General features: G+C 30.5%; 1 protein-coding gene across 1 annotated transcript in view; it reads right to left on the bottom strand.

Annotated features, from left to right (window-relative positions):
- LOC132272437 (uncharacterized) overlaps nucleotides 1–13,288 on the bottom strand; it is a 40,881-nt gene that overhangs the window by 19,938 nt on the left and 7,655 nt on the right. The window contains exons 5-9 of the mRNA XM_059773589.1: nucleotides 12,357–12,422; nucleotides 10,889–11,010; nucleotides 10,493–10,621; nucleotides 8,285–8,393; nucleotides 7,507–7,604 (exon numbers count right to left, since the gene is read on the bottom strand). Of these exons, the coding sequence (XP_059629572.1) occupies nucleotides 7,507–7,604; nucleotides 8,285–8,393; nucleotides 10,493–10,621; nucleotides 10,889–11,010; nucleotides 12,357–12,422 (524 nt within the window). The remainder of the gene's footprint in view (nucleotides 1–7,506; nucleotides 7,605–8,284; nucleotides 8,394–10,492; nucleotides 10,622–10,888; nucleotides 11,011–12,356; nucleotides 12,423–13,288) is intronic.

The raw sequence follows: 13,288 nt of genomic DNA, 5'->3' as shown, positions 1-13,288 counted from the left end.
GTACCCAATTTGCGCAATAGGATATTTTTGTAGTTGGTACAAAAAACAAAAAAAAAAAAAAAAAAGGAAGAAGAAGAAGAATAGAGCAAAGTACACAGTGTTTTTCAATAAATTCTTCTGTGTAATTTTTAATATCTCAAAAACTATACATCTAAATATTGCAAATAACATATGAACGAAAAGCTTATAAAACAAGGATTCCAGAAAATATAAGATTTGTTTAACAAAATTTTATAACCAGAGAGAAATAGACAATCTAAAAATTTACTGCAACAATCTTATTTTATTTTATTTTTTATAAAATACTTTGGTTATTTGCAAAAAAAAAATTCAAAATTATTCATTTTCATATTGAGCATAACATATAAAAAAAATTAGCCCCAATAAAGTCCAAATATTCATTTCTATTTATTTTTAAATGGTGAATCTATAAAAGAATGAAAATGCTTTGATGCAAAATATGATATCTAATGAAATCGATCTCCACGGGAGCTAAATTTTTTATATATTCGGCTCCATATGTAAATGAATAATTCTGAAAAAAAAATTTCAAATATCTCGAATATTTTATTTTTTTAAAAATAAAATAAGATTGTTGGAGTAGATTTTTAAATTGCCTATTTTTCCCTAGTTATCTTATTATACAAATGTTATATTTTTGGAATCCTTATTTCATAAATTTTTCGTGCATATATTATTTATAATTTTTAAATGTACGGTTTGTGAGATATGAATTTTTGAAGTTCGGAGAATTAAAATTTAAATAAAAAGGAATTTTGGTCCAAATATCAACTCTTTTACGCCCTTCAAATAGTTGAGGGGGGTTATTTGGTAAAAAATTAGACAATGAGATTTATTGAGAAAATGTTACAAGTCGAGGGGGATTTTTTGTACTTTGCCCCAAAAAAAATGTAGCTACAATAAAGATTTGTTTGGTTCTGTATCTAAAAATAGTTTTTTGTTTGAGAAAATTGTGCAGAAATTATTTTGGTCACTGTTTTTCTTGAAATTTTTTTTAGAAGTCTGCTTAGAGAGAGTTCTTTCATAATTTTTTGTTTTCTCAATTTTTGAGAACTATTTTCGAAAAATTGATAAAAGTTTGTTTGGTTCATTTTTTTGAAAATAGTTTTCTAATTTCAAAGAATTAAAAATCAAAAAATTATACAAAAACTTGTTTTGCAGAAGTTTTCTGAAAAATCATATATTTTCAAACAAATGTCTTTTATAGTTTTATGATTTTTGAGAAACTGTTTTCAAATACGGAATCAAATAAGCCCTTAAAAACTTGAGTTGCATCAGTCTTTCCATGGTGGAGTTTTCTCTCTCTTTTTTTCATGATTTGATTAATGTTTAGAATATCGTCTCTCTATTTTTATGCTCTAAAAGTATAAGGAGGTTTATTTTCGCAGTTCAAAGACTATTTCAAAATTAACATATATAATACTTTAATATCAAATTTTGTACATTAATTATAATATCAAATATAAAAAAGGAGCTTCATATTTATTTCAGTTGGGTAGAAAACCTATAACCAAGAGGACATTTGGTAATTACAAAGAAGTGATTCAATTCAGAGTTACTTCGCATTTTATTTATAAGAATCAAGGAAAATCAGGACAAAGAGTTTTAAAATTTATTTTATATTCCTTCATAAACCAATTTGAGACCAATTAAATGTTACTTATCCTGAATTCCATAAGGGCAGGCCGGTCTTAGGCATAGGCAGCCTAGGCGGTCGCCTAGGGCCTCCAATTTGGAAAGCCAAATTGGACATGTGCCTCCAATTTGTAAGGGTCTCGCATGTGAAAATCTTTCTAGGGTCTCTCTAAATTTTGGTTTTTTTAATGTTTATGTTATTGTAGGCCAAGTATGGTCTATATATATATATATATTTGCATTTTATAAAAATGCATTAATTGGTATAAGCCAGTTTTATTATATAATAAGAATATGTCATTTTATTTTAATATAACTGATATATTACAAGTAAGGGTATTTTGGAGAAACCAATTTATAAATCATTCAATTCCAGCTTTTTATTTGATCTAACCAAACGTGGAAATGAGAATGGATATTTCATTCTCTGTTTGTATCCAAATAATGGAATGAGAATAATCATTCCATTCATATATCATTCCCATTCCATTCCCACTTGCATTCCATTCATGTCTCATTCCATTCTTACGCACCAAACATACCCTAAAGGAAAAATCATTAACATAAAGTTTTGAAATAAAATCAAATTGAGAGAAATTGAATAAACATAAAAAGTTTAAAACAATTTAAATAAAATCCATTGTCTAACACTAAACATAATATCATAATGGTTTCAACAAAACTTTTATTTTTAAAAAAAAAAAAACTCATAAATAAGAAATTCTCATTTGAATTTGTGGTTTAGGTCATAAGAAATCCTTACATCTAATAGAAACATAAACATTAATACTTAAATCAACTTATCATGTATTAGAAATAATTTTAATAAATAATTGAAAAAATATAAAAGCCAAAGACTTACTATTCTTTTTCGAATCATCTTTATGGTTCATGTAATCTTTCTAAAAGTGTTCAATATATAAATAACACTTTTGCATTATTACATTCATTTCTTTTAGTAGATTTACTTAAATCTTTTAATTTTGGGTGTTACTCACTTAATATCTTTTCAGACTTATTTTCAAATTTCTTTCTAACTTCTTGAGTCATTAAATGAATATAATGATTACTTTGCTACTTAAGCCTGTCTATTCCTAAATTAACATAATGGTCAATTAATTCACTCTTCACTTGTCTAAATAGTGTTAATTTGAAATTACCCATATTGAGTAGATAAGAAATTGAGAATAAATTGAATAAGAAAATTCTCATCTACAATCATCCATAAGGTTCTCAAATTTGTAGCAACATTAGTCATCTCAAAAATATGTTCATACATGGTACGAGTACTAACAAAAAAAATGCATAGTAGCGATATCAATCAATAATTTTCGTTTTAGATATTTATCTATAATACAAAAACATTCTTTTAGTCAAATATTCCTTAACACTATCACTATGGGGAACAATTATTCGTATAGCCATAATGCTTAATCTGTTCGATCTCTCATAAATTTTGAACTAGCTTATTTATTCCATTATGAGAAGTTAGTCCTATTGAGAAAGAGAACAGATGTAGCATGCGAATTAAGAGATGTAATAAAACAAATATAATAAGATAAAATGCTCATAACAATAATGTTTTAAATTAATAACACTTATAGATAACTTAAAATATAAATACAATGTATAATTATAGTACCTCTTTGGTGGTAACTATAAAATACTAATAATGATGCTTATTTGTATTTATATGTATACCTTCGTTGGTGATGCGTTATTTAATTAAACAGATAAGTTATCTTTGGATATCCTATATCTACCTAATTAAAAAATACATACAATCTCTTAATTTTCATTTAATCACTAAAAAATCAATCCCCTTTGGAGAATTATTTTTCATAATTAAATAAACTCAATATTCATGAATATCACAAAAAATCATAAGCATCATAATTCATGAAATATTACAATTATGTCTACCACTAAATTAATATTCATCAACCATTATGGTTGGGCCACTTTGGTAGTTACCAACCTTTACATAATATGAATATTAAATTAACTAATAACTAGTTCATCACTAATTATATCTACTACAAAAATTAATATTCATCAATCATTATGATTAGACCACTTTAGTAGCTACCAATTTTCACATAATATGAATATAAAATAAAATAGTGATTAATTAATCATCAAGTTATCCATTTAACATTATACACATATACTCATACTGATCGATCCAAATTTAGTAAGTTTGATCCAAAAAACTTAATAGTCCAAAAATTTAATAAAATATCATTTTATTTATATACATAATAAAACATATTATTTTTATTTTTTGGACTTGAAGATTATAATTGAATCAATTTAAAATTGATTCTCAAATATATATGTATGTACGGGTACAAAACAATAATTATTTGCATGTCCAATAACATTAAATTAAATTTTAGACTCACGTATTATTCTAAAAATACAAATTTTTAATTAATTAAATAAATACACATACTTTATGTATTTCATAATTTATTAATTTTTAAATAATTAATAAAATATAATTACAATAATTGATATGCAAATTGATTTCATGAAAACAGTAACAAAATGATTAGCTACTAACAGTTTTCAAACCAAATTGCTATTTCTTTCATGCAAGGAAATAAAAAAAGCAAATACATGAATTAACACATTGTTTGTCTTATTATACATATGTGTATACTTGTATAAGTAATTACTTCAGTTGTGTGATCATAAGTTTCAATTGAACGATTGTTTTAAGATTCCATTAAAATAATAACGGTAATAACAATGATATCAATTTCATCATAACACTTGCCACTGTGAGCACCCAAACAACGTATGCGAAAAACAATTCAATCAGATTTGGAAATCCAAGCACGCACACCAAAATTAACTGTTGTTGCGCATAAATTGATCAAAATCACACCCACGCACAAACAGTTCCATGAGACTATATAAAAGTGCATGCGTTACATGTCTATATATAAGTCAAATCTAATAAATTAAATTATTTAATTTTAATTTAAACCTACGCAACATTAATGGAAAATAATGAGTTCATATATCGTAAGCTCTGATACCACGTGTAAATTTTAATTATTCGTACAAACCATTAATCACAAATAAATATGAATCCCAAATCCTAGAACTTCATTATTCTCACATACCTATAATGTATAAATAAATAGTTAGATATAAATACCTCGATCTGTAATTGCAAATATCATAGATATCAAGGCAAACGTCGAGATCCTTTCTGCGTAACGAACAACATGATTAACTGCAAGTCAAAGTGTGGAAACTGATTTCTCTCTCTTAACCTTTTGCATACATAAACATTATACGTGTTATTTCATTAACGTACATAACTGATGGGAATATGCATTTTTATAAAGGCAGAAAGATGACCAGTTTTGCTTTTAGTAACTTTAATTCCACTTTTCATTAAAGTAATGAATAAATAAAAAAACACTTCTCTAATAATTAATTATCAAAAAGGTAATTTAATAAGTTGACCAAATAATATAATATTAATATGATATCTATTTACTTAACCACTAATTAATAAAATATATCACATGTTCAAATCATATGGGCTACATAATTAAAAAATGCACTAAATTCATTTTTGCCCCCCTCCCACAACTTTTTGGATCCGTCCTTGACTTTTAGTATAAAAATTATAAATGAAATAAAGTTTTATAATACTATTACTGAATAGATGTATAAAAATAAAAATTTATATTTATATGTAGTCGTGTTCATCTCGTATTCATTTCTTATTTTTTTAAAATTTGATGTATAAATGTATTCGTATCGTATTAGATCCGTGCCACAAAAGTTCTAATGTGTCCAAAAATTGATCAGCTAGCTCTCTCAGCGTATAAATAAGGGTGGCTTGAGCCCACACTAATAGTGTTGCCGAAGTAAAAAATTTAAAATTAAAAAAGAACAACTTTTTAAAACCCCCCTTAACCTGGTGATGAAGTAATAAAAATGCTTATTACCAGTTTATTCTCTCCTATAAAATAAAAAATAATAATCTAGAAATTTCAAGTTTACAAAAGTCACCCACAAGCCGCAGCACGTACAAAATTTGCGACAATTTCTTTATGATGCATAAAAGTTCACCTGGCAGGAAAAGCTTTTGCTAATGTTATTATAGTATTTATATTGCGATGCTCGTAGTTAAGGGCATTTTAGTCTCAAAAGATAGACCATCACCCCTCCCATTAGTTGAGGGGGTTTTGTGCTAAAAAAAAAAATCAAAAAGAGGGTTTATTGCAAATGATAAAAAGTTTAAGGTTTTTTTTTTTGCAATTTGCCCTAATAATAAATTTACCAAAAAAAATAGAGATAATAAATAAGTTATTCACACAGTTAACTCACCATTGGCAACAATTATTATTATTATTTTTTGGCAACAATTATTATTATTATTTTTTTCCCACTTAGCATCAACTAATGTGGATTGAAAAGAAAGTCATGTGGATTAAATTTGTTTTTTTTGCTAGAATGTCGAGTTATACGAATTATAAAGAGAGTACATAGTACTAACCCCTCTCTCTCTCTCTCTCTCTCGCCAATTATTTTTTTCTTTGACAAACATCTACTCTTAAAACAAAATCACACTGAATTTTATTATTATTTGGGTTCAGCTCTGTTATACCATACATAGCAGTTATAGCACCAAATTCACAAATTGTGACATTGCCTTTTTCTATCTCCAACAAACATCAAATGCTTAAGTAGAAAATTAGAAATACATGTATATGTACAAGCTTCAAATTCTTGAGGCTTTATTTCTGTGGGGCTATTGTGAAAGTGATATATCTTGAGGTTTCTCATTTTTGGGTTGTAAATGGATATGTGGAGCTTGTGTTATACATGAGGTGTGTTTGACTTGGTTTTTGGTCAATGTCTATTTTGGGTGAGTTGGAAAGATTAGGCTGGTTGGATCTTGGTTTTTCGAGAAATTATTACATGGTACAGGGTAATCATAAGCTGGCACGCAAGCAAATGTGTCGGCTTTATTTATTTATTTTTCTTGTGTGTCAGGTTGTGATAGGCCGGAACCATATAATAATTTCTTTAATTTTGGAGTCTCGGAAGTCTCTTCTTTTCCTTTAAAAAGGAGTTTCGCGTGTAATATATACAATACTTCGGGATATGTTGACATGTGATATCCTTCTCAATGAATGCTCTCTATTTTCAGAGAAAGCATTCGGTGTTTTTATTGATAATAGAGAGTAGAGAGTTTTCAAAATAAATAGAGCCCCCCGGGGCGGAGGTATTGTAGACTTTTTCGCAATCTATGATCTTTCTTCCTCGCTGTGTGTAAATGTGGTGGGGGTAATTGTGTAATTCAATAGCTGCTATATACCATACTATTTATTTGTTTATAATTAAGTTTTTTTACCCTCTATTATCTTCAAAATAGTTGGGATTAATGTTGAATAAAGCATTCTGTTCATTACAGTTGTAGAGAAAAACCCCTTCCCCACAGAGATTTTCTCATTCCTTACATATTTGTTCTGTTCTTTAGTTTTTTCTGTTTGCTTGACAAGATAGTAAAACTAATTTTAAAATTCTGTCTGCTTAATATGTTCTTTCGATTCCGAATGCTATCATATTATAAAGGTCAATACAATTAATTCATCATGGGTGCATGGTTAAATACAAAAAGAAAAACATCATTGAAATAAAAATTTTGTTATTTATGCTTTAAGAAATAACAGTTTTCAGAAAATATTTTGTCAAATGAATTTTCTAGAATTTTAAGTTTTCTATGCTCTTAAAAATTAAAAGGACGACTTTGGCGTGTGTTTCTTGCCAAAAAAAAAAAAAAAAAAACACGCACACACAATGACTTTGTCTCTTTACCATGAATGCAGCTTCAAATGTTGGGACGTCAAAACTAAATTTCGGAACAATATATGCATCTTGCAGAAACCATAGACCATACTTGTGAAGTATTCTGGCTATACAAATATCACAAAAACCAATAATTGCACCCAACTAATTTTTCAATTTTTTAATACCAATGGAAATGGGGAGAGGACCAAATGAAACCTAAAACACCGCTGAAAACTGTTTTTTAAGCAATTAAAAGGTACCCATAAACATACCAATAAAAGGAACATTGTCTACAACCACAAATAAAAAAAAAGTGTCGTCCATTTCTTTCTAATGCAATACAAAATCTATATAGCTCAACATGTTGTGCATCAGAGAAAGGAGCGGAAAAGATATACAATGTGCCCGGTGCACCGGGCCATCGTGACTGACCATGCCCGATGTGCCCGGTGCACCCCGAATACCTACTCCAAAGAAAGGCATTGGGCTCCTTACTTGTCTCCCATCCATTCACACTTCAAATCAATCACCCACTTTGAATCTTTTTGACAACCACCTAAATTCATTGAAATTCACCCGAATTCATGGGAAATATTGCTGTGAAACAACTGTATAGGAACTGTATTCGGAGAGCGCAGAAGATAAATTGATCAAAACATACGTAGACATTTGAAATTAAATATACAGATTTGGGTCAGAGATCAATTACACATAAGCCTTTTGGATCAAATAGAGAAAAAGAAATAAGAACGCTGCATGGACAAGCGAAAGTTGTTGACAAGTAGGGATAGTCTCCGTCACCTTCAGCAACACCCGCTAGCTGATGCATCAGCAGCCTCTGGAGGTTTTTGTTTAAAGATGTTCCTTTTGACACCAGTTGAGCCCTCAGCCAAAAGACTGGGAGTCTCTAAAATCTGCAGATCAAAAGTGATACAACATTAACTTAATGCTTACCGTCATGTTAATTAGATATCATAGGAATTGAATTATGATCACAAGAAATGTTGTCACCGAATCAATTTTATAGTTGATGGGACATGCACACGTACAAACACCACACACACACACAGGCTACATGCATGCAAGCGCACGCGCACACATGCACAGAGAGAGAGAGAGAGAAAGGTACTCTTTTCTCATGAGATAAATGATCATGAAATTACACAAATGAGAAACATTTCTTATGCCACTACCACTGGGTACATACTACAAAGCATCTAAAAATATATCATGCGACAGTTAACTACCTTAGTTGCAATAAGTAGGTAAGAATAAATGCTAAGTGGAAATGCCAGGTAAGATACAGAGTAGCAGTGATACCAACCCAACAGGGCGAAAAAGGGAATAAGGAGAGTGGCAACTTGTCCAAAACACAATTTAAAAAAATAATATAAAAGAAAAGGTACAATGTATTTTATTTATTTATTTGTTTTCTTCCTGGCAAACAGAGAAACATAAATAACTAACAACATATTTTCTCTCTTAAAGAATAAATAATCAATAACTAACAACATAAAGTTACAAGAAATCTCGTTTCTTTGACAGGAGAAGCTGGCTCACACCCAATATCACTATATGAGTATATGTCTTAAGGTCATCCCAATTTACAGTTTTTCCCCCTTACTTTTTATTTTTGGTATACTTTATAGAGGATGAAAACATGGAAAGATGTTAAATTACTAAAACAACTTATCATAATGTTTATTATACATAGCTAAATGGATCACTTCATGTTATTTGATAGAGAAAAAGAGTGCTCCAAGTATACCTAGAAACAGAAAGGTTACACTCATCATATCATCCATGCCTGCAATCAAATACTGCATGCCAATATACTCCTATAGGACTCTCACAGACCTCATTGTAAATATCGTCAACATCACCCATGCCTTTCTCGCAAATGAATGGAGTCGGCCACATGAATTCTCTTTTTCCTTTCTTTCCTATTATAATCATTTCTCCTCTAATATTTATTTTAAAAAAAATTATTTTTAATTACTTCATCCCATGCCTCTTTGTCACTTCAATTCTGGACATTTCCACTACTTGAATGCATTGTTCTTGTTTCATTTTCAACGTCCAACACTAGGGTCTATACAATATAGCTGACCTAATAACCATCCTCCTGGGTAAATGTAACTTCACTAATACGCAGACATTTTCCACATACATGTATTTCATAGGGTCTTTAACACAATTTTACTTATTTCAGCATAATTATCTTGAATAAATGATGTACTTTATAATTCAATATGGCACCACCATCCCCCCTACCAAGACCTTTTTTAATCCACGTGTTGGAAACATGGAAATTGGCACGAGTTATATACTGAGGTAACACTGTAACAAATATTTGTGAAACCATTTTTGTTCTGAATTTCAAATTACAAATTTCAAGTCTCTTATAAATTTGTGTGGCAATTGCCAAAATTTTCATGTTTACCTTAAAGGCCTAGTTACAAAAAAAAGAATATAAATCCCGCAAAGTAAGTTGACAGGACATCACATGCGTATCAATATGGATCCAATTAATCCAAACAACAAATAATTTAGTGAGTGATTAATAATAAAATGCTTTGAACCCATTCTTTTTCTTTTTCTTTTTCTTTTTTAAAGGATAAAAGAAATGATTAGACCGAGGCTTGCGTGGTGAGGGCATAGTGACCATGGGGTAGAAGCCTTCTTCCTTTAGCACCTAATAGTAAAATAATGACCTCTGCTTGTAATCCTTAACGAACAATACATGGTCAATTCCTTGTACTCTCTCTCATACTACAACTTACATCAATTCACCATTTTGGTGAATGCAAGTGGACCCAACATTTCACTAACAGAAAAAGAAAAATGTTTGGGCATATTTGAAATAAAGTTACTATCCTTGGAGTTTAACCCACTTATATGGATCCAAACCCGTACCTCAAGTCATGGCCAAAACAAGGCAACATGAACAGAGGGACACTTGATGATCATATAATAAACAAACCTGGGAAAATATGCTAGCATATTTGTATACCTTCAGAACAAGTTCCTCAAAGCATTGCTCCACATTGGCCCGAGTTTTTGCACTACATTCAATGAAAAGGCATCCACATTCCCTAGCAAAGTCAACTCCCTCTCTTTTGGTGACAACCCTTTCACTCTCCTGAGAAAGACAAATTAAGATGTAGGCATTAACCTTAATATGGCACAAGCATCATCATATTATCCAACAATGTCACATTTTATAATTTGCTTAAATTTACAAAAAGAAAATGTCACATTTTATAAATTCATAACACAAAGAAAACTCTGAACCCAATCTCTTGCAGATGAGTAATTCAATTGTGTAAAAATTATTGGAAAAAACTTCTTGTAGCACCCAAGGGGTAAAGATAAAAGAGCTCTAGATGCAAATTTCTAAAAGCCATACCTTATCAACTTTGTTGCCAACAAGCATCCTGATGCAATCCTGATTTGTTGAGTACAAGTCAATTTCTTTAGCCCATATATCAGATAGATTCGTAAATGTTTCTCGTCGTGTTACATCATAAACTGTACCAATTTCCAAAAGTAATTGGTTAGGTTTACACAATAACTTGGGATTTAAAACTTCGAGAAGAAGTGGAAGCTTCTAATAAGAAGAATTAGGACAAACCACCGGCAGAAACCAGCTGAAATAAATATTATTTAGTTGAGAAAAATGTTAGAGGATTATACCAATAAAACGCAGAAATGAAAGTGCACAGTACAAACAAAATTGCAAGAGCACAACATCAAACTTCAACAAAAATTCAGGAATTCTAGGAAATGGAAGTCATCTAGTACCAAGAATTTGCCAGAAAGGACATTGGTGCCAATTAAAACCTACACCAATGATTTTTTTTTTTTTTTTTTTCCCCACTACAATAAGTATCACATAACTCACATTCCATGGATTAGAATCAACAAACTGCCAGAACAATTTTTATTCTGAGAAATTATCTCCTGTGTTGCAATAGAATACACTCCTTGGTCTAAATGCTACCACAGTAGTCATTATATTCATTCTTAAATCATGTAAATATACGCCAAAGCAAAAGTACGATTTACCTATCTGATGGATCCATTCACATCCTAGTATTACCAGTTAATAAAGTAGAAATCTTCGTGAAGGTTAAATACAAAAAGTCAAATGAAAATCAGACGTACATACAAAAAATCATGGCCACAAGAGGTACCAGGAAAATTGCACCTTACTAATCGCTCGTAATAAGGATAAACTGATGAATAGACAAATTTAAAATATGTTACCATTGTCTCTTTCTCAAAATGGATTCTGTAAACAAATAGAAAAGTTTCAGCAGCAATAAACTTTCTAGTTCCGTAAGGCAGAAAATAAATCGTTGGGATGAAGTTGGCAAGCAGAAAGGGTTCAGGTTATATATGATAAACTATGGAGGGTTACATATCACACCATATAATTAAGACCAGAAGCGACAAATACATATTTCTATATTCTGATGGAGTGAATTGAAAACGTGAACAAATGCCATAACTCTTCAGACACAATCACTGTCCTGATGAGCTGCATAAAAACTCACAGAAAGGACAAATTAGTTCATTTTGGTCACAGCTTCCTGAATCTTGTACAGAGATGATTTACTAAAAGAGAACATCCTCCATTTTCAGAATTCAGAAGGCAATAAATGAATACCTGGTATATGAAATGGGTATTAAAAGGAAAATAAATCCATGTATGATGCGATTCTTTCAACCAATCATGACAGATCAAGGTTTATGATCAAACAACTTGAGGAATTTCAAATATCAATACTGACATTGAAGGCACAAATATTAAATCAAATTGCCAGAGGAAATAAATAAACAGGGACAAATGCAGAAGAAAGAAAATAACTTGCCCATTATTATTCCTTGAGCTCCTCTGTAATATGAACTAGTTAATGTCCTGAATCTTTCCTGTCCAGCTGCACGATAAAAAGTGAGAACAACATTGTCATATGTCAAGCAAATTTAATTATGGAGAGTTCTGGACACTGCCGGATTCAACTCTTTCATGGGGATTCATATTAAATGTAACCCAAAGAAAAAGTGGTGGTAATATTCCATCCTAACATACAGACCAAAATTTTCTGCTGACTTCAATAATCAAGAGATCCATACCCAGTTGTGCAATTTATGTTTGATGTTTTTTATGTGACAAACTCGAGGACCGTAAACCAAGGCTCTGATGTGAGAGTTAGTGCAAGGCCCAATCAAGACCTAGAGGGGGTAAATAGGTTTTTCTTATGAAGTAACCAACTTTAAGTTTTTAACCGAATTTCAAATTTCAATTTTCACAATTAACTTCAATCTAATTATCAATTAATAAGCATATAAAATAGGTAGAGTGCAGAAATATAAAGAATAAAAAATCCACACACATGAGCATCATTTTTTTTACGTGAAAAACCCTGACTAAGAATCATGGTCCCAGTCCAGGCAAATCAAATCCACTATCAGAGAGATATGCTACATCTAGGTAAACCAGTTTTCCAAACCTTAAAAAATTCCTAGTTACCTCCAACACCAAACTCTCCACTGGAGTCTCCAGGCCTTCAGTCTGCTCCATCAACAGGTTCACTCCTCATGCAATCTACTTCACAAACGCTTTGAGATCCTCAACTAGTCGACCAGTTTGGGCGTTCATTGCATAGCAATTGGATCTCTAGGATGCACTCTAAGTCTCACAAAAATATTATGTTCATTATATGCTCTCTATGGTTGCTGTAGGCTTGCGAAAGCTTTCTGAAGCATAGGGTCTTATTTATAGACCTTGGAGACTGGAAAAGTT

This window comes from Cornus florida, unplaced genomic scaffold (assembly GCF_030987335.1).
Source record: "Cornus florida cultivar Cherokee Brave unplaced genomic scaffold, ASM3098733v1 CherokeeBrave_3.0.0_Hap2_Chr09, whole genome shotgun sequence".
Taxonomy (NCBI): Eukaryota; Viridiplantae; Streptophyta; class Magnoliopsida; order Cornales; family Cornaceae; genus Cornus; species Cornus florida.
The sequence above is the reverse complement of the archived record's forward strand: the minus strand, read 5'-3'. Positions and strand labels throughout refer to the sequence as shown.